The sequence below is a fragment of the Polyodon spathula genome, chromosome 13, assembly GCF_017654505.1.
Source record: "Polyodon spathula isolate WHYD16114869_AA chromosome 13, ASM1765450v1, whole genome shotgun sequence".
Lineage (NCBI taxonomy): Eukaryota > Metazoa > Chordata > Actinopteri > Acipenseriformes > Polyodontidae > Polyodon > Polyodon spathula.
This window is the reverse complement of record NC_054546.1, coordinates 24,974,559-24,999,265: the sequence shown is the minus strand read 5'-3', so window position 1 is coordinate 24,999,265 and position 24,707 is coordinate 24,974,559. Positions and strand designations below refer to the sequence as shown.

At 39.5% G+C, this 24,707-nt stretch overlaps 1 protein-coding gene across 1 annotated transcript in view; it reads left to right on the top strand.

The window, feature by feature from the left end:
• Positions 1–3,985: 3,985 nt before the first annotated feature.
• Positions 3,986–24,707, top strand: part of si:ch211-154o6.3 (uncharacterized protein LOC563854 homolog) — a 46,099-nt gene continuing 25,377 nt past the window's right edge. The window contains exons 1-5 of the mRNA XM_041268384.1: positions 3,986–4,215; positions 18,349–18,524; positions 18,653–18,777; positions 19,011–19,134; positions 23,104–23,225. Coding sequence (XP_041124318.1) covers positions 4,102–4,215; positions 18,349–18,524; positions 18,653–18,777; positions 19,011–19,134; positions 23,104–23,225 — 661 coding nt within the window. The 5' untranslated portion in view covers positions 3,986–4,101. The remainder of the gene's footprint in view (positions 4,216–18,348; positions 18,525–18,652; positions 18,778–19,010; positions 19,135–23,103; positions 23,226–24,707) is intronic.

The following is a 24,707-nucleotide window of genomic DNA, read 5'->3' as shown; positions in this document are numbered from 1 at the left end:
GAATCTAAATCATTAATGTAGATTAGGAATAGCAGAGGACCTAATACTGATCCCTGTGGTACACCGCTGGTTACCACACTCCATTCTGAGGTTTTTCCTCTAATCAGTACTTTCTGTTTTCTACATGTTAACCACTCCCTAATCCATGTACATGTGCTTCCTTGAATCCCAACTGCGTTCAGTTTGAGAATTAATCTTTTGTGCGGGACTTTGTCAAAAGCTTTCTGGAAATCTAAATAAACCACGTCATATGCTTTGCAATTATCCATTATCGATGTTGCATCCTCAAAAAAATCAAGCAAGTTAGTTAGGCACGATCTCCTTTTCCTAAAACCATGTTGACTGTCTCCCAGTACCCTGTTACCATATAGGTAATTTTCCATTTTGGCTCTTATTATAGTTTCCATAAGTTTGCATATAATAGAAGTCAGGCTTACTGGTCTGTAGTTACCTGGTTCAGTTTTGTTTCCCTTTTTGTGGATCGGTATTACGTTTGCAATTTTCCAGTCTGTCGGTACCACCCCTGTGTCAAGAGACTGCTGCATGATCTTGGTTAGCGGTTTGTAAATTACTTCTTTCATTTCTTTGAGTACTACTGGGAGGATCTCATCCGGCCCAGGGGATTTGTTTATTTTAAGAGCTCCTAGTCCCTTTAACACTTCTGGACAATGTGGGGAAGCTATAAAAAAGGCTTCATCTAGACAATGTGGGGAAGCTATAAAAAAGGCCAACAAGATGCTCGGATACATTGTGAAAAGTGTTGAATTTAAATCAAGATAAGTAATGTTAAAACTGTACAATGCACTAGTAAGACCACATCTTGAATATTGTGTGCAGTTCTGGTCACCTCACTATAAAAAAGATATTGCTGCTCTAGTGCAAAGAAGAGCGACCAGAATTATTCCAGGTTTAAAAGGCATATCATATGCAGACAGGCTAAAAGAACTGAATCTGTTCAATCTTGAACAAAGAAGACTACGTGGCGACCTAATTCAAGCATTCAAAATTCTAAAAGGTATTGACAGTGTCGACCCAAGGGACTTTTTCAGCCTGAAAAAAGAAACAAGGACCAGGGGTCACAAATGGAGTTTAGAAAAAGGGGCATTCAGAACAGAAAATAGGAGACACATTTTACACAGAGAATTGTGAGGGTCTGGAATCAACTCCTCAGTAATGTTGTTGAAGCTGACACCCTGGGATCCTTCAAGAAGCTGCTTGATGAGATTCTGGGATCAATAAGCTACTAACAACCAAACGAGCAAGATGGGCCAAACGGCCTCCTCTCGTTTGTAAACTTTCTTATGTTCTTATGAGTTGTCTCCTGTCCAGTACGCTGCTGTAGGTCTCCAGTCTCCAAGGGCGAGCCCATGGTCGGAGCCTATCCAGCTTGGTTATGTCTCAGCTGTGGCTGACACAAGCCAGGGTCCCTGAAATGGATAAGGCCAGCTGCTTGAGGCACCAATATCCCAGGACACTTTTGGGCCAGCTGTGGAATTGACATTACAAAGATCACTCCGGGAACGTAAAGCTTTCCGACAGGTGGCCGCCTTACTCCCTCCCTGTGCGTCTGCGTGGGGTAGGTTGAGCCTCTGGCAAGCTGCCCAGACTCGAACTGTCACTATATCAGTCCAAGTCCCCACAGGTCCGCTAGGTGACCTAAGGCATCGCCTTCAGGGCACGTGAGTGGGTAACCGAGCCCCCCTGGCAGACAGAGGGAATGCAGGTTGTGGTCAGTCCACAAACCAGCATCAGAGGAGAAGTTGTCAGGGCCAGCGCCCTAAACACTCACTCCAAACTGCCCAGCTCCAGCCTCAGCAGCCCAGCCAGGGCCCCTGAAGGCTGGCGGCCTCAGACCCCCTTTTTGGCACAACAGCTGCATTACTGGAGCGCTTGCACCTCAGACTCCTGGGCTGCAGTTCCACTTGGGACCTCCTCCCTTTTGAGGTGTCACAAATACTTTAGTGACAGACCCTCTACAAGCCTCGCTACTTCAAAAAGAAGTGGCTGCCTTGCTGTACAAAAATGCCATTCGTCTCGTAGACCCCATCTCCCACTGAGAGGGATACTACTCGAAGTACTTTCTGGTACCCAAGAAAGATGGCGGCTTTCGCCCCATCTTAGACTTGAGGCTCCTGAACGAGTTCTTAAAAGAAAGGAGGTTCTAAATGCTGACGCACCGTCACAACCTCCAGTCTGTCCGACCAGGTGACTGGTTCAGCACCGTGGACTTGCATTGCCTTCTGTAGGCGCAAAGGTGGTAACTTGAGGGTGTAAGTTCACACTGCTAACCCTTGGGTTAGACAATGTTTTGCGTCCCTCAATTGCTGCCGTTCCTTCTCCCTTGCGGTGGCTTTGGTATAGGTTATCCCGTACCTATCTGGTGGTGGTCGTCTTCGAATTGAAAGGGAACTTTAGGTTACCTACCGTAACTCTGGTTCCCTGACAGAGAAGACGACCACCACCCGCGAGGTCGCTTCGGACGCCCTCATGGTTTCGATAGAAAAAGAGGAGGATCTTCGCGTGAGTGACGGTTTTATTCCCTTGGTGGGTGGGACCGAGTGCATCATCCCGGAAATGGGCCTTTCGGCAGCTCTGGTATAGAGAGCTCAGCAATACCTAACTGAAGGGCTGGAATATCCTATACCTATCTGGTGGTGGTTGTCTTCTCTTTCAGGGAACCAGGGTTACGGTAGGTAACCTAACGATTTCCTTGTTGCTCCATCTGCTTTGACTCACAGTCAGTTTCGAACACTGTTAAAGGAGATGGACAGTGCTTTTAACGACATTCCACTACACAGCAACGTCTGGTGGCTAAGTTGTTTCAAGGTTTTGGTGCGGTTCGTGAACTGTTTTGATGCAAACAAGCTCTTTTTAACGGAAAAAAGACAAAACTACCCCGAACTGGATGATGACAAATGGCTGTGGAAGCTCATGTTCCTAACTGACATCACCGCTCACCTAAACAAACTCAACCTCTGTCTCCAGGGTGCAGAGCAACTGGTTCTGGTTCAATTCAATTCAATTCAATTAGCTTTATTGGCATGACATGAATAAACAAGTTTTGCCAAAACAGTTACAATGTAGGTTCTTTATGAAACCTGGAAGGCATTTGTTGCGAAACTAGAAGTTTTTTCTCTGGATATTTGAACTTTGACTTTCCGCTACTTACAACATCTAAAAGAGCTATCGACATGTTGTACTGTCAGTGTCGATGAGATTCGAATGTACATAAGAAAGTTTACAAACGGGAGGAAGCCATTCGGCCCATCTCATCATTCTAAATGCCCCTCTGTCTAATCTCAGCTAATGTGCAGCTCAAAGTATGCAAATACGTGCCAGACATTGGAAAACTCCACAAGGAAAAACATCGGCAAGGATCACACTAAACTGGTAAGTCTGACTTTTAATTTAATGTTAAAGTGTACCTTAAATGCATTTTAAAAGCATGTATTTACTTTATATATCATTTCATTTGTAAATAACAATATGTAGGCTTTTAAAAAAATATATACCTTTTGAATGTTAAAACGTATACTCAATAAGATCTGGCACCCCACTTTTGAAAGGTTGTCGACCCCTGCAGTAAACAATAGTGGCTGCAGTGAAAACATGGAACTGGAAGACGATCTTTGATGTAGGATTAATATCTGATTATGACGCGATATACTGCGCTATATATATATATATATATATATATATATATATATATATATATATATATATATATATATATATATATATATATATTATATATAGATCGTCCTCTGTACTAATCATCCCCAGTTAGTACGCTCCTTTCAGTTTGTTACAATTGGCCAGAGAATTGCATTTCGTTGTTTATATAATGAATAACTTGACCTAAACCAAGGAGGAAGAACAAAAAAATAAAAAATAAATTCCAGACGCGACAGTGGGTTAATTACCCGGTATGTGAGGTCGATTGTGTGATGCACATCCTGTCAGTAAGGTCAAAACAGCGCACAAAACGGACACGTCACTGCTCAGTCCCATCGATTGTAAGTGTAACTAAACACTGTAGAGCTGCTGGTTCACTGTGCTCTCTGCTGATTCGCTTCTTCGCTGGCCGGTAAAGGCACTGCCATGTCGGGATCGCTTATCCTTTCACCCGAAATTAGAAAATTACGGAAGAAACTACGTCAGATTGAGAATCTGGAGGTTTTGCCACGGGGATTGACTTGCGAGGAAGCTGATAAGGTAAGATATTGTGCTGTATACTTAACCGATCAGGATAAATCACTGTACTTTGTCGAATTCGTAAAAAAATACATCCTATCTAGAATTATGAAAAGGTTCAAATAGTAAATGGCGTTTGTGCAATACATCTGCACTCCAGTCTATAGCGCGTGTACTGTGTTTTGAATAACCAGGGTGTAGTTAGCAACATGTAAATGTCAACCCCTAAGTGTTCATACCAGTGAAACACCTGCTGAAAAACCTTGGGATTGCTGAAAAACCTTAACCTAGTCCTAGACATATATATATATATATATATATATTATATATATATATATATATATATATATATATATGTAAGCTAGTCATGAAAAGAAAAGACTGTCTCCTTTTGCTTCTTTTGTGGAGACGAAATAAAACAAAGAAATAGTTTGGGTACATCACACACTAAAAGTGAATGTTTATAAGTGATTAGGTTTAACGTAAATCATTGAAAAATAATACATACACATTTACTTCTAAATACTGAGAGTCAGTTTTAATATACTTTTTAAAATTGATTTTCAGTTTTAATAAATCTTCAGTTAGTTTGTGAATGTAATTAATATTATTATTATTAATATTATTACTGGTAAACATTATTACACAAAGCGTCATTTTACAGAACTAGGAAACCAGTGTGTGGCGCTCCCGGTAACTTTGACCAAAAATTAAGGTGAAATAAAGAGAGAGACATATCATCAATTTCCAATTGTTCTGCTATTTCTTACCATATGACGACTTTGTTTGTATTGTCGTTGTAACGCGGGCATCATAAAGAACATGATATTTTTCGACTCATGTTCCCACAAACGTGAGAAACCATTGCGTGGCCGTGAGACTCTCATAATTGTGAAAAACTATGAGTTTCAAATCCTATCACGTAAGACAGCACAAACTGCCCACCTTTGCTCCAAGAGAAACTCCAGCATGAGAAAGTCGATGTTCCAGCTTGTTTTAACATACTGAACACGCGGATGCTGAGGAAGATTCATTACGTGTTGCTGTTCTTGAAGCGCGTTCCAAGCACAAGTGCTGTGCTTAAAGTGACCCACAAGATGTCCTGCTTCTCCAAGCAGGCGAGAGATGCAGTCAGTTTTAAGACCAGCCTGAATGGCAAGCTGTAGCCAGTGTGCAGTGCAACCAAGATCCTGAGCATCGCAGCTCATTTCACCAAGCCTCTGCTGTTTGAAACATTACCATGAACAACAGCTACAACTTTGCAGTGAAGATTCTGAGATTCTGCTATGTTTTGAACAAAATTGCATGTGTAGCTTTATCTAGGGTTTCTTGCAATTTAGTTTTCAGTGTCATACAAACTGTATTCGATTTAATACAGATGGGTATGATGGTACCTTGTAATCGGGCTCAATGAAAGACAGCAACTGGCGAAATCAATCTCGTGCAATCATTTCTGCAATTAGTTCTGATATCTTTCAGCTTTTACTGGGTTACAAGTCCGCGGGTGGTAAATTGTGTAATCCGTGCCTGGCTTGCAGGGACTGATCCTTCACTGATGCTCTGTGGATGCCTCAGAAGAAGGTGGTTCAGCATTGTACGAGTGGAGCCTTCCCGATAAACTAAACTGCTTGAACAAACTGTAAACCTGACAGTACTTTTGTCAAGTTTTACAGAAAAATCCCAAATGGGACATTTCTTTTTAGATTTAGAAATGTTGTTCAGACACGTTATTACAGTCTTTACAACCGCAATAAGAGGAAATAGTTGATTAATGCACATCACTTTGATGGTTGAGGACCGATCACATGAGAGAACACCACGCTAGGATAGGAGAGGAGGGGGTTTGGGGGTTGATGCAAATGTAAAAAGGCAAAACTACTGTAAGTTTTTATCACTTGAGGTTTAAACGTATACTAATTTTTTTAAACAAATGTTTTATCCACGTTTACCATTTAAACTGTTGCAGCCTTAATATTTTATTGTTTTTTTCTTTTCTTTATAGTGTAATACAGTGAGTCCTTCTTTCTACTTTGCAGGGAAGGAGGTGATAAAGTAACAGTATTTTCACAAGTAGAACAATTGCAAAGGTCTGGAATTGCTGGTAGCCCCTAACTGTGACAGTTGTATGTGATTAAAAAAAATAATAACATATGTATATAACTGCAACAGTTTCACAACATTTATTTGTTGCACAACATTTTGGTTCTTCTTACAATGAGAAACAAATATTTTTAAATGTATTTAACATATTCATAAATGTACATATTTGATACAATGCAATTACAGTGCAAAGGCAAGCAAACACACTACCTTACAATTATGTAGTTTATAACATAATGAAAAATGAGCAAACAAAGCAAAACAATTTATATTTTAATATTACGCAGGATGGCTTCCAATACAGAAACCTTGATTTTCCCATTTTCCTAAAAAAAAAAAAAAAAAAAAAAAAAAAAAAAAAAAAATTACATTGTGTCATATGCATAATTAAATAAACAGACTAAACAAACAGACTGTTTAGTTTTTATGTCTGTGTTTAATTTGGGAAACTCCTGTCTTGTCTAGTGCTGTGTGTACTGTATGTGTCTGAATAGGAGAGAGAAATGCAATAATGTATTTTGCTATAAATGAGATGCTGCTATATTAAACTGAATCCTTGAAATAATGTATCGAATTGGAGTATTTGGCTGAAACACTAACGAACAGACAGCACTGGCTTATGCAATAGGAGAATTGAAACTAATTATGTTTTAAATAAATGTGATTATTTTACATCCCTGGCATTTTTATTGTGTGTTTGTGTTGTGCTTTGTCAAGATCTTATCCTCTGGCCCAAATAGAAGAACCTGGTGCGAACAACCTAAAATCTTTAACTAAATCTGTAGGTAGTGCCTTCAGAGGCGTAGCCGGCTACCATAAATTATATTGTAAACCCAGTTTAGCCCTCGCTACAGTATGACCTTCATTGCTAATAAGTAGTGGGATGTTTAGTCACCAACGAGGTATTTACTTGAATATATGGCTTTCAAATATGTAGCCATGTAGAAAACCTATATAGAAGGCTATATAGATTAGAACCCATGGGGGTTCTTTGGGAGTTTTAGGATTCCTTATTAATCCTTCGAGATTTCAACGTTTGTTTATGTTTGTTTAGCCTACTGTTTAAAAAAAGTTCATTGTATACTATTTGGAACCCCTGAAATACGGTTTCTTAGAATAACTTTTTCACGAGTGTAAACTTCTGGGCAGCTTTTATTAATCAAGCTGTTTATTGCACGGAATGGGAAATAAAAGGTTGATTCTGTGACTTTTCCTACTTCGTTGTATTGCGTGTTATTTTCATCATCTTTGCACCTTCGGAACCCAGTGTTCCGGGAGTTTTTTGGTGATAAAAAGAGGGTTCTGGCCGGAACGGGTTAATGACATTGCATTATTGATCAGTTCTGATTGCTAAAATATTCTCCTCATGTGTCTCTTACTTTCTATGCTACTTTTGTATAAAATTGAATTAATGAATTTAGTCTTTTCAAATAACGAAGACAGAATAACTAAAACAGAGGTCAGAAAACCACTGGCTAACTCAGACCACAACATGGTCTCATTTTGAAGTGCTTTTTAAAACCCCAAAAGTAATGACTAAAGCTAAGGTTTACAATTTTAGAAAAGCAAACTATGAAGGTATGAAACAGAGACTAACAGAAGTAGTTTGGAGTAAAATAGAGAAAACATCCACAGAAAAAGGATGGCTGTTCTTAAAAAAAGGTAGTATTAGAGGCGCAAAACAATTACATCCCTAAAGTAGACAAATCTAAATATAAAACTAAATTGCCAAAATGGTTTATTAGATCAATTAAAAAAAAAAAAAAAAAAAAAAAAAAAAAATTCAGCGAAAAAAGGCACTTTACAGAGCGTTTAAAAAGGAACCAAAAATAAAGTACACAGAAAGAGTACACGGAACTGCAAACGCAAGTCAAAAAGGAAGTTAGAAAGGCCAAGAGAGAAATAGAAATAAGCTACTAACAACCAAACGAGCAAGATGGGTCGAATGGCCTCCTCGTGTGTAAACTTTTTTTATGTTCTTAAGTGTGTGTGTATGTGTGTGTGTATGTCTCTCTCAAAACTGTTCAAGCTCTGTCAAGTTTTTTCGGGAGCATTGATTGACAGTAATCTTCAAGTCATGCCACACATTTTTAGATTGGATTTAGGTCAGGGCTCTGACTGGGCCACTCAAGCACATTTACCTTTTTGTTCCTTAGCAACTCCAGTGTAGCTTTGGCTGTGTGCTTTGGGTTGTTGTCATGCTGAAAGGTGAATTTCCATCCCAGTTTCAGCTTTCTTGCAGAGGGCAGCAGGTTTTCCTCAGGGACTTCTCTGTACTTTTGCTCCATTCATTTTTCCTTCTATCCTGACAAGTGCACCAGTCCCTGCAGATGAGAAAAATCCCCATAACATGATGGTGCTACCACCATGCTTCACAGTAGGGATGGTGTTCTTTGGGTGATGCGCTGTGTTAAGAATATAAGAAAGGAGAGGAGAGGAGGCCATTCGGCCCATCTTGCTCGTTTGGTTGTTAGTAGCTTATTGATCCCAGAATCTCATCAAGCAGCTTCTTGAAGGATCCCAGGGTGTCAGCTTCAACAACATTACTGGGGAGTTGATTCCAGACCCTCACAATTCTCTGTGTAAAAAAGTGCCTCCTATTTTCTGTTCTGAATGCCCCTTTGTCTAATCTCCATTTGTGACCCCTGGTCCTTGTTTCTTTTTTCAGGCTGAAAAAGTCCCTTGGGTCGGCATTATCAATACCTTTTAGTATTTTGAATGCTTGAATTAGGTCGCCGCGTAGTCTTCTTTGTTCAAGACTGAACAGATTCAATTCTTTTAGCCTGTCTGCATATGACATGCCTTTTAAACCCGGAATAATTCTAGTCGCTCTTCTTTGCACTCTTTCTAGAGCAGCAATATCTTTTTTATAGTGAGGTGACCAGAATTGAACACAATATTCAAGATGAGGTCTTACAAGTGCATTGTACAGTTTTAACATTACTTCCCTTGATTTAAATTCAACACTTTTCACAATGTATCCGAGTATCTTGTTAGCCTTTTTTATAGCTTCCCCACATTGCCTAGATGAAGACATTTCTGAGTCAACAAAAACTCCTAGGTCTTTTTCATAGATTTGCATTTTTAAAATATATAATTTCTCAAATGTTTTTCCCCTTAAGTGTGGATTATGGTGTGTAGATAAGTGGAAAAAATTCCTCATTTAAATGTATGAAACTCTGAGGCACTGACACAACAAAATGTGAAAAAAATTCAAGGGTGTGTAGAATTTCTATAGGCAGTGTGTGTGTGTGTGTGTGTGTGTGTGTGTGTGTGTGTGTGTGTGTGTGTGTGTGTGTATATATATATATATATATTATATATATATATATATATATATATATATATATATATATTATATATGTTTTAATTTATTATTTTACTTGTTTAGTTGTAGTTTTTAGCGAAAGCTAAACATGGCAACATACGTGGTCTTTCTATAATAAGCAAAGGGAATGAAGTTGCTTTGGAGGATTTTGATACAAGCGACAAAATACTGTCAAAACACAGCACTGGATGCAGGCAATAAAGCAGGCATCTGCGGCAGCCAGATCCATCACAATGCCTGCGCAAAGTAGCTGTGTATACACATTTGTGACTATCCCTCCAACACAAGGGAAGCAGAGACCGCAAAAAATGTGCTGGGTCTGCTATGAAAATAAAAACAAAAGAAAGAACACAAGAAAAATGTGCAGTGGTTTCAATAAGTGGCACAGAGCAAGTCGATAATGGCACACATTTTGATGTTTGATTTTTATTTGATAATTACGGTTTACTTTTTATTACTGGTAATATCAGCGTTTTTGTTTTCATTGTTAAAAAAATAAAAATAAGTGTTATTTCTGTATATGTAATATAAAGGGTTAACCCTTTGCGGTCCTATGTCAGATCAGGTCTGACATTACAATTTTCCCTCTCCAGTCTGATGTCGGACGCTGTCCAAGAACATCAAAAAGACAAAGCTCTAGTTGTTTTTTCTCTGGAAAAAGCAGAGAAAACCTTTCAATGGCTGAGTGAGACCAAAAAAAAAAAAAAAAAAAAAAGGCGTGACTGATGCACCACAGAGATAAAACGAACATAAGCAAAAAGCTGCTTGATGAGATTTCTGGGATCAATGAGCTACTAACAACCAAATGAGCAAGATGGACTGAATGGCCTCTCGTTTGTAAACTTTCTTATGTTCTTAAACAAAGGAGATGTCTGCTTCTGCATCCAGCACTCAAAGAATCTCACAGACATTTACTAAGCTTTTTGAGAACTGTGTCTGAATTTGGCAGTGTGTGACGGTTCTTGTCACGTCTGTGGGTAACCACTGCTTAGGCAATACAAAGAGACATGGGAGGTGGATTTGAAACGCCAGCACAGGCGCGCAGGATTCATCAACACAAAACAAGGTAAACCGATCATGTGACGCTACCAGTGATGGCAACGCAAAGAGGACACACGCAGCAAACTGCACAAAAGGCAAAACAAAATGCAGCACAAAAACCACAAACAAAAGGTGCCACGCAGGGAGAGTGTTAGCCTTATAAATGAAGCGTTCCACTCCAGGAACCGGCTACACTACATAACCCTTACTATATATTACTTGGGATTACTATCCCCTAAACTAACCTACTGATGAGCCGGTATTCATACGACTACTCCTGCTGCTTCATACGGCCTTGGCTGGGCATTGCCTTCACAAGCACCGCTTGCAGTTTTAGGGTTACGTAGTTGGCTGGGCATTGCCTTCACAAGCACCGCTTGCAGTTTTAGGGTTACGTAGTTGGCTGGGCATTGCCTTCACAAGCACCGCTTGCAGTTTTAGGGTTACGTAGTTGTCGTTCCTGCAGTGCGGACTGTCTCCTGAGTATACGCAGCTCCCCTCTGTATCATGGCGCCGCAATGCCTTTTGCACTGCAGTACTTGCCTTTTGTTTCGTTCCTGCTCCTGGCCTGACGTCACCAAAGCCAGCCTGTCGCAGGCGGTCTATAACTTACCCTTATTATGCCCTTTTGAGTTTTTTTATTCTGACCCATATTGAGTCTGTGGGTTTTTTTTTTTTTTCCTCCAGGTTTAACTCCTGGGCTTCAATCGTCTACATTTTGAAGTAGGTCAGATTTGTTTTATGTTTTGATTTCTGGTGGTTTTGTTTGACTACATTTCTTTTCTTTCCTGCCTCTGCCTATCTGGATCCAGCTGTTTCAATCCCCTTCTATCTCCCTGGTGGCTTTCTGTCTGTTAGGGGTGAAAACTTCCAAGAACTTCAGGTGGTCAGCCCCTGCAGCTCCATTTCTCGCATACTTACTCATTTAAACCTGGTTTAGCTCTGCTGGGTTTTCTCAGATCTCCCACATCATGCACGTGTCACAGATTACTGGCTGGAAGGCCATGTTAAATTACCGTGGTCTCTGGCTGTACAGAAATTTACTGTAAACTTGAATTTTTTTGTCTGTGTGAAACGCCATTAGTTAAACAAAGCCACTCAAAAAAAAAACAAAACAAAACAACAAAAAACAAAAAAAAAAACAAAGCAGTCGAAACAATAAAATGTATACATGAGCTGTACAAGTCAGACAAATACAGTTTGTTTAAAAATCAGAATGGGGGGGTGGGGGCGGGTATGCAACTTTGCGAGTGAATCTTTCATCTAATTTATTTTAGGTAATGAAAAGTATAGACAGAACTCTTTACAATCGCTTGCTCTATAAAATACAATTGTAACGGTGAACATCGCACAGGTATTCAGAATCTCACCAAAAAGTGGACATTTTTGTATAATTGGAGCTGTATGAAAAGCTTTTCTGCTTATTGTTTCTTTACTTAAAATAACGTTGTAGAGTTGCCACCTTTTCCACAGACCAAACCCGGACATATTTCTGTCAGCCTAGCTCTGTCAAAACTGCAGCTGTAATACGGTTTAACACAATACCTCTAGATCTCAGTACAAATCAATAATCAAGCAGTAATCACAGTGACTAGAGGCTAATCTTACCTGAGACAAGTATCTGTGGTGAGGAGTAACGCTGTAGTAAATTAATGCAATTTCTGAAGAGACGATCTTGTCTACGTGTTGTCTTTTTTTATTTTTTTTACATATAATTTCTGAGCCTGAAAAGGATGTTTTAAATATTAACAAATGTTATTAATAGATGTTAAAAACAACGGCACTATTGATTTGTGTGTCAGTAAAGAGAGACATAATGAATCACAATGTACTCAAGTTTGATTTGGGTTTTTCAATGTTACTAATGGTTACCGCTAAATATACAATGTTTAGACATACAAGCACGCATATATGTGGTTTAATTACCATTATATATCTTAAGTAACCCATGTTTTACTGTAAAGGTTATGTATTTAATCACATGCTGATCGATGTAATGTAAAGCATTATTCAAATGCTGGGGGCACAGTAGACTGTACAGATCAGTGCTAAACACTCAAGTTTGTGAGCTGTGGGCCGCCAGTCGTAACCAAAATTGGTCTCGGCGATCAAATATTTATTTTCATTCGCCTTGACGACTGTGGGAGTGGGCAGGTCAGATACAAAATAAGTTAGTTATAGTGTTAGTTTTGCAGTATTTATTAAGCACCCCCCCCCCCCCCCCCCCCCCCCAAAAACGTTTACCTCAATATTCTACGTGGTTTTCTCTGAATTCCATGCGTGGTTAGACCCTATTCAGTATCCCAGTTGCGCAGTAAACAGCAAATAAGAAAAATATCCATAATAATTTACAAGCATTGTATGTACCATAAAAATGGTCCTGATTTGTCAACTGTTTATATTTAACTAGCCTACATGTTAAACCGTCAAACTATCGTGTTTTTTATTTTATTTTTAAATGCATATGTCAGTGCGTGTTCGTTGTGTAGATGTGAGTAGACCCCAAATACTTACTGTATTTGGTACTACCCGTTAAAATGTATTAGCGAAAGTAATGTAATTTGACATCTCAAATCTCTCACATTTCTCTCTCTCTGCTCTTTGTTTTATATGTCTGGTGACTGACTTTTATAAAGCATTTAAGTGAAGTAATTTCTTAAAGCCCGCGACTAATTTGGTATTAGTTGGGATTCAAGGAAACGCATGTACATAGATTAGGGAGTGGTTAACATGTAGAAAACAGAAAGTACTGATTAGAGGAAAAACCTCAGAATGGAGTGTGGTAACCAGCGGTGTACCACAGGGATCAGTATTAGGTCCTCTGCTATTCCTAATCTACATTAATGGTTTAGATTCTGGTATAATAAGCAAACTTGTTAAATTTGCAGACGACACACAAGTAGGAGGAGTGGCAAACACTGTTGCAGCAGCAAAGGTCATTCAAAATGATCTAGACAAGATTCAGAACTGGGCAGACACATGGCAAATGACATTTAATAGAGAAAAGTGTAAGGTACTGCACGCAGGAAATAAAAATGTACATTATAAATATCATATGGGAGATATTGAAATTGGAGAAGGAATCTATGAAAAAGACCTAGGAGTTTTTGTTGACTCAGAAATGTCTTCATCTAGACAATGTGGGGAAGCTATAAAAAAGGCTAACAAGATGCTCGGATACATTGTGAAAAGTGTCGAATTTAAATCAAGGGAAGTAATGTTAAAACTGTACAATGCACTAGTAAGACCTCATCTTGAATATTGTGTTCAGTTCTGGTCACCTCGCTATAAAAAAGATATTGCTGCTCTAGAAAGAGTGCAAAGAAGAGCGACCAGAATTATTCCGGGCTTAAAAGGCATGTCATATGCAGACAGGCTAAAAGAATTGAATCTGTTCAGTCTTGAACAAAGAAGACTACGTGGCGACCTAATTCAAGCATTCAAAATTCTAAAAGGTATTGACAGTGTCGACCCAAGGGACTTTTTCAGCCTGAAAAAAGAAACAAGGACCAGGGGTCACAAATGGAGTTTAGAAAAAGGGGCATTCAGAACAGAAAATAGGAGACATTTTTTTACACAGAGAATTGTGAGGGTCTGGAATCAACTCCCCAGTAATGTTGTTGAAGCTGACACCCTGGGATCCTTCAAGAAGCTGCTTGATGAGATTTTGGGATCAATAAGCTACTAACAACCAAACGAGCAAGATGGGCTGAATGGCCTCCTCTCGTTTGTAAACTTTCTTATGTTCTTATTATATACTGCTCCTGGTAAACGTTATATAAAAGCAGTTGTGTGTTGTGTATGCACGGATTCATAAATACTACTTTTATATTGGAATATTAACTTTAGCTCTTTCTTAAACCTACTTTTAACCCTGTATTAAATACTGTCCCTACTAAACATTATACTGAAGTAGCGCAGTGTGTTGTGCGTGTGATTTTTACACATAGTAGTTTTAAATGGTGTAGTTTTAAATATGAAGTGTTTATGTTTTATTATTTAATGTAGGATGTGTATTGATACAAATTGGTTTTGATTTGTTGTGGATTTAATGTAATTACAAATTTTGTATGTTTTATAATTTTATTAGATTTGACTTTTGTGGTTTTTCAAAAACTGGTGTGTTTTTATATGAGCACTATGCAAATAGTGGAATGTTTAATAGTGGAATGTATAGTGTGGTTAAGTTCTGGTCTCAATAATTGAAGAATACAGTGACTGATAGTTAAGTGCTTTATTTATAGTATTTATATGTCTCTTATTGTAGATGTGATTTTTTGAATAACTTAAATTAAAACTTTGAACTTTTTATGGTCCTGTCCCTTCCTTTTTCTCTGAAGTGTTGAGTAGCTCACTGTTTCAGCAATAATCTTATGCCTATTGCACCTTATCTTTTTATCTGTAGTATCCCGGAGTTCTGGGTGGTGACAGCGGTATGCTATTGGTTAGTGATCCAGTGCATGTCCTCCCAGATATATCCTACCTTGATAGGTATAGAGAGGTTAACCAGGGGGAGGAGTGTTACAGCTTTATGAGCAGCTTTTCTGCCGTAGTGTTTGTCTACTTAAAATAACCTTGTTGAAATGCAGGCATATACAGAACTGTACACACACACACACACACACACACACACACACACACATACTGTACATATTAGAACAGAAAATGAAATATTGCTGTATTTTGCATTAACCAGCAGGAAGAAAATGTATGTTTGGTCTTTAACTGGGGGTGGTGAAAGTTTGCCCTCTTGTGGTGAAATTTAGAATACAGTCTTTGGTGAAAAAAGACTCCCCACAGAGGCTGATTCTGACCATGAAAACACAATTCCCGATTAAAAATAAATAAATAAATAAATTTCCTTACCCTGCAACATATACTTATTAATACTATTGTCACATCAAACAGTAAATCATAAAATGGTAAAAATAGTGTGCCCACATTTTTTTTTTTTTTTTTTTTTTTTTTTTTTTTTAAGAGTTACACACTTTTTATATTACTATTTGCCAATTTTTCACAATATTACTGTGATCTCGGGCTGTACAAAAATTTGACAGTCGGGGTATTTAAAATATTCATCTGAAAGTTCCACAGCATGCAATGCACTCTCTCAACTAATTACAAGTAGTTATTGCAATTAATACTAAGTCAGCATTTATAAAATACTAACCGTTATCCTACAAAATGTTTGTATGATTTCCATTTTGAAACCATATCCTGTTCTGCTGTGAATGTCTGCAACTTCTATATTTTCTATTGTCATTTTTCCACCCAAAACTTTAAACTGCTCCAGTTCACACATGGTGTAACCAATCAACATGAAACTTGGCAGGTATCATCCTGTGTAGATTACAGTTCAGATGCAAAAATAAAATGCGCTCCTGTCTCCTGTCTCAATGGCAGCCTGGCGTATTTTTTTGGAAAAACCTTTCAAAATCTTCGTGGGAACTGGGAAACTGATTGATCTGAAACCTTTGCATATGTCATCAGCTACCAAACCCGCTTCAAGTTTATGAAGCAGAAGTTGCTGTGATCAGTTTTACTACCAAAATGACTGCAAATTTGCCAAAGCATGCCACAAACATCAAACTGATTCTGTTCGCAAACTGTTTAGCCAACTAAATCTTAACTTGGTAGGCATCATCAAGATGGACACCAGACCTACATTTTCTTAAATTTAAAACAGCTTCGGTTGAAAAGTGGTTTATTTGATTAACTCCAAGTTGACAAGTATCATCCCTGTGTCAATACAATTGACGTTTTTTTTTTTTTTTTAAATGATGTTTGCGTAAACCAATATGGCCATGTGATGCATTTCTTTAAAAAAAACTTTCAAAATCTTCAGTCAAATGCAAAACTAGCTTGTAACTCCTTACTGAGTGCAGATGGGGTAATGGTTACTATGGAACACTTATTCTCTATTCAAAAATCACCTTACCTGTGACCTATGACCTCTAAGGTCAAATTCTGTGTTTTTTTTTTCTTTTTTTTTACCGTCCTGATTTCAATAATGACCTTCGTACTGTTGATATGATTGACCTTGACACCTGTGCCTTCTGCCAGTTCTGTTGTCCAATTCAATGCTTGTCTTTTTTCTATTCCTTAAGGATATTATCTTCATGTATTGCTCATCCTTTTTAGACAGCTTTTTGAGTCTTCCAGTCCTGGGTTTGTCAATTGCAGATGATGTTTCTCTGAACATGTTATGCTTCGGATACCACACCTTGAAAATTAATTAAGTGATTGCAAACTTTTTCACTCAGTGTTTTTACTTCTTTATGCAAGTCAAGGTTGTTATAATAGTAGAAAACACTAGTGGAGACTTTGAGTAAATTGTTGGTGCTCATAATGCATCAGAGTAGAAAAATGCAACATGTCTAAGACTTTTATACAGCAGTTTGTGTGATATAAAATGTGAAGTTACCTTGGGGCAATACGTTCTTCAGAGTTTGCTGTGCTGCTTAACCCTTTCTTAGGCTTCCCCACTTTTTTTTTCTGAGTGGATGCTAGATAGTATAGGTCGTCGTAATATTTGGCAACCCCTGTCTCTTTCACGGGTTAACATGAAATGGACACCAATTCAATTCATTACAATTCCGTGGCTGTTAGGGCTGAAGTAGTCCCCTCACGGTCGTTTAAATAGTACTACTACGACTACTACTATTACTAATGTGATTCAACTACAACAAATTACTGTACGTCAAGATAATGCAATAAAGCTATTTTGATTCAAACCACTGTGCTTGGAGACGTTAATAACAATCTGTATTGAGGTAAATAAAGGCGCCTGTTGTGTAATAAATATGTATATACAGAGCTCTCTCTCGGGACACACAACACTGACACACTGAAATGCTGACACACAACACTGACACACTGAAACGCTGACGCAAACACTGGCACACTGAAACGCTGACGCAAACACTGGCACACTGAAACGCTGACGCAAACACTGGCACACTGAAACGCTGACACAAACACTGGCACACTGAAACGCTGACACTGATACACTGACACCGAATCACTGAAACACTGACGCTGAAACACTGATACTGAATAGCTAACACACTGACACTGAAACGCTAAAACACTGACACTGAATCGCTGACACGGATATACTGACACACTGAGAAATGCTGACACTGAAACACTGAGACTGACACTGAAACGCTGAAACACTGAGACTGACACACTGAAACGCTGACACTAAAACACTGAGACTGACACTGATACGCTGACAAACTGAGACTGACACTGAAACGCGGACACTGAAACACTGAGACTGACACTGAATTGCTAACACACTGACACTGAAACGCTGATACTGAAACACACTGGCACTGAAACGCTGATACTGAAACACACTGAAACACTGACACGGAAATGCTGACGCTGACATTGACACCTAAACACACTGAAATGCTGAAACACTGACACACGACTCTGAAACACTGACTGACAGTAACACAAATGCACTGATACTAAAAGACGGACTCTGACACTGAAAACAGGGTGAATGAAGGCTTGTAGAAGGTTATCTAGCAGTATCACCTTCTTTCTCTTCGAATCTTTTCAATTAAAGTGATTGTCTTGTGTGTAAAGAAGCTCATTTACACCTAACTGTGTCCTCGGGTCCTGATCTCCCTGCACTGCACTTCCCTCAACCTCTCTTCCCGTCCCCCCAGCTTGCCAGGAGAGCTGCGCTCCGCAAACGACTGGCTGATCTCCTAAAACAGCAAAGCCTTGTGGGAAATCAGCAGGAGAAGCAGTGTGTTGTGGGATACCTACAAGAGGAGGTGGAGCAGTGCATTGTGGATGAACCATCTGAAGAAAAAGAGAGAGAGGGACCAATGAAACGAGGGTGAGAGAGCGGGGGAGAGTGGGGAGGGAAAGGAACCTCAATAACACTGACGAAGCCCAAATGCTTGTCTGCCTAGTTGCAAAATCAATGATTGACTATGCATCCTCTGTACCTTTGTTTGTTTTCAGGCACAGTGAGGACATAACGAGGGTGCTGCCACAGGATCTGCCTGATAGGCCATCAGGATTGGTTCAGGCAAAGAGCAAGGATAGCCCTGCTGACAAGAAGAGGAAGTCTGAAGAACCCACAACGGGTCAGAGAGAGAAAAATAAATAAAATCACATCAACATTTAAAATTATAATTGATCAGCTGGATTTTATAGTGGTATATAGTGTGGTCCTGTCAGCATTGCCCTGTGTACAGTACAGCACAGCGAGGCTCTGCCCAGCACACAGCAGGCAATGCCAATGCACTACATTAGAACTAATACTTTCCATGGGATTTAGGAATGTATAATGTTGTATCATGTATGTTTGTTTGTTTAGAATCTGGGTTCAAGACCCTCAAAGGATCATGGGAAGGTGCCCGCTTTCGTCTGAGGTCGTTGGAAGGTCACAGTGACATCATCACGTGCATCATCGTGGTGGATGATTATGTCATCTCTGGCAGGTGCTGTAACCTAGCAAGCATATTCTTTCTTTCTTTCTTTCTTGTTCATGTCACATCATATTTTGTCGTATAGTGGCCAGCAAGTTCACTTTGTATATACTTTCAAAGCAAAGATACCGGGTGTGTTACGGAAGTTGGTGACCAAAAAAAAGTAGCTTACAACTTTAAAGGGAGGGTTCATATCGCCTTTACTGCGCAGCGTGGATTTCAGACATTAAAGGGAGGGTTCACACTTGTTGGCATTTCCTGTGTGTGCACTTCATTCATGAGCACATAGTTTTAGTACCGTTTAATTTAATATAATAAACTATTTTTTGTTATGAACGATTATCATGTAATCACAGTGGTTAATGTTAGCTCACTGCCCCGCCTACAAAGGGAGGGAAAGTAAAGGTACATTTCTAAACTTATAATTTTTTGTGATAGAAATAATAAAATTAATGTGACTTTGTGACTAATCCATGCATTTATTGTGCAGTTTATTTTTGAGCCATTATATTTGTTAAAATGTGTTATCTTTTTATATAAAAAAAATTGAACAGGAATTTTAATGACCCACTTCTCATTTTTTTTTGTAATTGTCTATATATTAATATTGAAACCATATTATTATTTACGTTAATGTAGTATATGTATTACACTTAGTGTATGATAGTCAAATACACTTCTTGTTATCGTGGATTTAAAATGAACATATAAAATAAATAAAATCCTGTTTCGTCTGTAGCGCTCCTCACCCAGCTGCATTATTATTTACTGAACTTGATCACAATGACAGCGAGTACAGCTCTGTGAACAAGAGGGCACACAAAAGTCTGCGATGTGAAGCGCCGATGCAGGGATTTATTACCAAAAAAATAGTTAATAAAACACTTCAAAACAAAAAGGCACAATGGCCTAAACAAGCAGACAGATAGATACAAAAACACTGAACCAAGCCAAGCAACAGACACATACACAAAACACTTAACCAAACCAAGTAAAGACTGTGACAGAAATACAATGATTCTTGGTTGTAAATCTCCCTCCCGACCTGTGAGGGTGCTAAGCAGTGAGAACAGAGTTCCTTGGACGGGCTGGCCTGACAGTTCTTTCCCAGGGTTCAAGGGAAGTTGGCCAGCCAGGAAGGAGGCGAGACTCCGTTGCAATAACGCATTGACCTGGAAGGGAACGAACTGGTAGCCACAATTTGGAGAGGCGGTTGCAATCGTTTACCAAGTGGTCATGTACATCCGCATAAAAGGGGACGGAGAATCGTAATCTGTTCCTTCCCTTTTGTTTGTTAGAACCTAGGAGGAGTGTGAGAGACCCCAGTGACTAACAGTATCGTGAGTGTTTTGTTTTTTTTGTCTGTTAGTAATTTGTCATGTTTATAAATTGCCAGAAGGCTAACACATTTCCAGAGCTGTCACCTTGGGCCAGCACAAAGCCGGAACAACACTTCACCACTGTCGCAAAATAAACTTGTATCACCCACCACGAGCACTACTGCACACACCCAGGACTGGTGACCGTGTACGTATTATTGTGGGCTGGATATTATTGTTTATTATTTGGGACTGCAATCCTGTTGCTATTTTACCCCATGCAGTACACATTGTTGTGTATTGCCGGAGGATTATTGTTTGGTCGCCAGACCTGGAAATTCTAAATAAAACCCTTTCCAAACTGGATTACAATTATCTCTGTCTGCTTCAGTCATGCACTCCTGCACCTGTATCCACGCAGCCGCTTTGTCACAAAGACACATACAAAACACTGAACCAAAGCAAGTATCATGACGGTTTCTAGCAGCACGAGTAGCAGTTGTTTGTTATATTTACTCACATATTTGCTCTTACTCCCTGAACACTCAGCCCTGATGAGCGGCTGGTTCGCTTTATATACAGCTGTGCCAGGACCCCGTTGCTTGGTAATCACTCGATCGGTTCAGCCACATTATGCACGTGAAGTGATTTGGCAGGGGAGACAATTAACCCTTCTCTGCGGACCTAAAACATTGGTGCACAATGCATAACATACATTTCAATAATAATAAGACAAGTACAAAATCTGCACATGGCTGGTATACCCGCCACAGCTCTTCTAAACATTTCTCATAGAAAATGCATTGAAAAGGAATGCTGTGTGTTGAAGCAGTGAGGTGTGGAACATCATATTAAACACATGGTCAATGCACAGTATAACTATTGACAGCAAAATCACTGTAAATTTACAGTAGTGACTTTTAGTACAAAAACATTAAATACTTGCTTACAGTTACAGTATGATAGGAACAACATTTTTAAAGCAAAAAGTAAGCGTTTGTCAAGGACTGATTTCAGCCACATAAATATAAATTAGAACTTCAAATGTTGTTTTTAAAATGCTATATGTTTATTTTTGCTAAAAACACATTTAATTAAATATTCATCTACAACCATTTGTTAGTGAAAAAAAAAAGAAACATTGAACGGTGCCATTGATCTCCTGAAGATACAAATAATCACAAGATGATAAATATCACATTTCTAAACAAAAAAAAAAGAAACTTATTTTTTATCTGAAAAATAATTTAATGCCGTTTTCGGTCTGTAGTCTTCATTGAATTTCTTTTAAATTCAGAAATTTGTGCAGTGAGGAAACATTGTCACTGTGAGACTCTCCGGTACTGTATGGTACTGTGTGTGTGTGTGTGTGTGACTATCTTGGTGTCAGTGTGTCACCTGTGATTGCGCGTGTGTGTCTGTGTGATTGCATGTTTGTGCGTATGTTTGACTCTGTCTCAGTGTCAGTGTATCTCTCCGATTGCGTGTGTGTGTGACTTTGTCTCTGTCTGTGTGATTGCATGCGCATGTTTGTGTCTGTTACTTTGTCTCTGTGTCAATGTATCTGTGTGATTGCGCACACGCGTGTGTGTGAGTGTGTGGTTGCATGCTTGTGTGAGGCACACAGAGGACACTGGAACAGTTCTATCACTGCTCGCTGTCCTATTCCTAACTCACTTCTGATATCCCTACACCACATGACCTTGCTTCTCTATTTTGCATCTATTTTCCTGAGATTCCTTTAATGGAGTTGGTTACTAGGCATTGCTATCTTATTTTGAGAACAGAGAACCAGTGTGTCTCTATGTGTGTTTACGTGTCTGTGTGTGTCTGCATGTCTCTGGGTGTTCCTGTGTGTGTTTGGGTGTCTGTGTTTGTTTGTGTGTGTGTTTGGGTGTGTTTTGGGTGTCTCTGTGTTTGGTGTGTTTTGGGTGTCTGTATGTTTGGGTGTGTCTTTGTGTGTCTGTGTTTGGGTGTCCACGTGTCTTTGGGTGTGTTTAGGGGTCTCTTGTGTGGGTGTGTTTAGGGGTCTCTGGGTGTGTTTGTGTGTCTCTGTATGTCTGCGTGTCTGTATGTCTCTGGGTGTGTTTAGGAGTCTCCTTGTGTCTGTTTGAGTGTCTCTGGGTGTGTGTTGGTGTATTTAGGGGTCTCTGTGTATTTGGGTGTTTCTGGGTGTGTGTGGGTGTGTTTAGGGGTCTCTGCGTGTCTGGGTTTCTCTGTGTGTGTTTGTGTGTTCCGATGTCACTGGGTCTCTATTTGGGTCTGTTTTGGGTGTCTGTGTTTGGGTGTGTCTTTGTGTGCTTGTGTGTCTCTGTGTGTGTGTTTGGGTGTTTCTGTGGCTCGTGTGTGTTTGGATGTCTCTGGGTGTGTCTGTGTGTTTGGGTGTCTGTGTGATTGGGTGTCTGTTTGTGTGTCTCTGTGTGTTTAGGGGTCTCTGGGTGTCTGTGTGTTTGTATGTGTGTTTAGGGGTCTGTGTTTATCTTTGGGTGTCTTTGTGTTTGGGTGTCTCCTGTGTATATTTGGGTGTATCTGGGTGTCTGTATGTTTGGGTGTATTTAGGGGTCTCTGGGTGTCTCTCTGTATTTGGGTGTCGCCTGTGTGTGTTTGGGTGTCTTTTGGTGTCTCTTTGTTTTTGCTTATTTGTTTGTTTCCTCTCTCTCAGCCGGGACACCACAGTAAAGGTCTGGCACGTTCCCACAGCCTCGGAGGAGAGGAATCTGGGGGGTCACACTGGAGGGGTTACCTGTCTGGGCTTGGTGCCCCAAGAACACAGCATCGCGCTGGGTAAATAAAACCAAATTACTCAAACTTGGGTTGAAACCTGGGATAAAAGTATAGTAAATGTCATTGAAGCACAGTAAAATAAAGTGTGGTACAGCACAGAAAAGACTCCTCCTAAGTACAGTGGTATCACAGGGGCAGTAAAAACGCTGGTCTGCCCGACTCTGCTAAAGTACAAAATAATTTTTAATATACACTTTTTTTTATTTCAGGCTTTATATAATAACTGACACCCATTATAAATTATATTAACTTAATTGCTTTTTTTGTGAAAACATCAATCATGTACCATTAACAATACATACATACATATTGGGCCCGATATTCGAACGGTTTGCGCACCACACAGAGGGGTGTGCGCGTCGCAAATGGCCGTTGTGCCAAGTTGCCATATTCGAAATGTCCTTTTGCGCATCATAATCCATTCTGCGCTGTGCAGAAATAAAATGTATGCATTGCACAATATGGGGGGAGTGGCCGACAATATGCTTGAGCCTGGTATGTTCGAAGGTATGCGCCAAGCACAAAACCAGGTTTATGACGTGCAGAATAAGGATTGTAAAAGGATTGCGTTAACTCCGCGCACACTACCATTCCAGCACTGACTACAAACAGGCAACAATAGGAAACGTGGGAAGCATGCAGCGTGTCCGTCGACGTGTGGATGTGAATGATGCAAGGCACACCCAGCAACAGCAACCCTGACATAGGCGAAGATATGCTGAAAGTGTATACCGGTCTTGGCACACATATGAGGATATCAGTAATGACCAAGTCGTGTCCAGGTATCGTCTCGACCGAGACATGCTGACTTATCTATGTCACATGCTGCATGATGACCTTGTTCCGAGAGCCAAACATCGACAGGGCACTCTTGCTGTGAAAGGCATGCTAACGCTTTCCTAAAGCCAGACGAGTGATACGATCAACCAATCAAAGACCTGTATTTTCTCTGCAGCAGTCCAATCATAAGTTAGCTGAGGTGGGACAAACAGTTCTGTTAACTGTAATTTCTGGACATTTTTATGCAGCTGTCCAGTCTGCTGAATGTTGATGTTGCTAATTGTGCAGAGACTGTTAATTAAGAAGTCATAGTAGGCTACAATTAACATTTTAGGAGTGTATTTAGAATTAATTATTATTAATTATTATAACAAATGCATTCTGGCGACACTCAGAACCTTACAAACTGGGCTTAATCATGATGTTCAACTGGGTGAGTAGAGTGGGTGTGTATTGTGTATATAAAAATGCCTGATTGTTTACTTTGCAGAGGAATGAACTTGTTATATTTACAAATCAGAGAGTGCGCTACCACAGTAGACTGTCACGGCATGACTTATATAAAAAAAAAAATAATAATAATTCAGAAAAAGACAGTATCCAATGCCTTTTTTTGTTTTAATACAAAAACATAACAGTTATGTTGGATCAGCTGGTCTTTAAAGAAACCTATATAGGTTTCTTGATACAGTACTGTCCGTA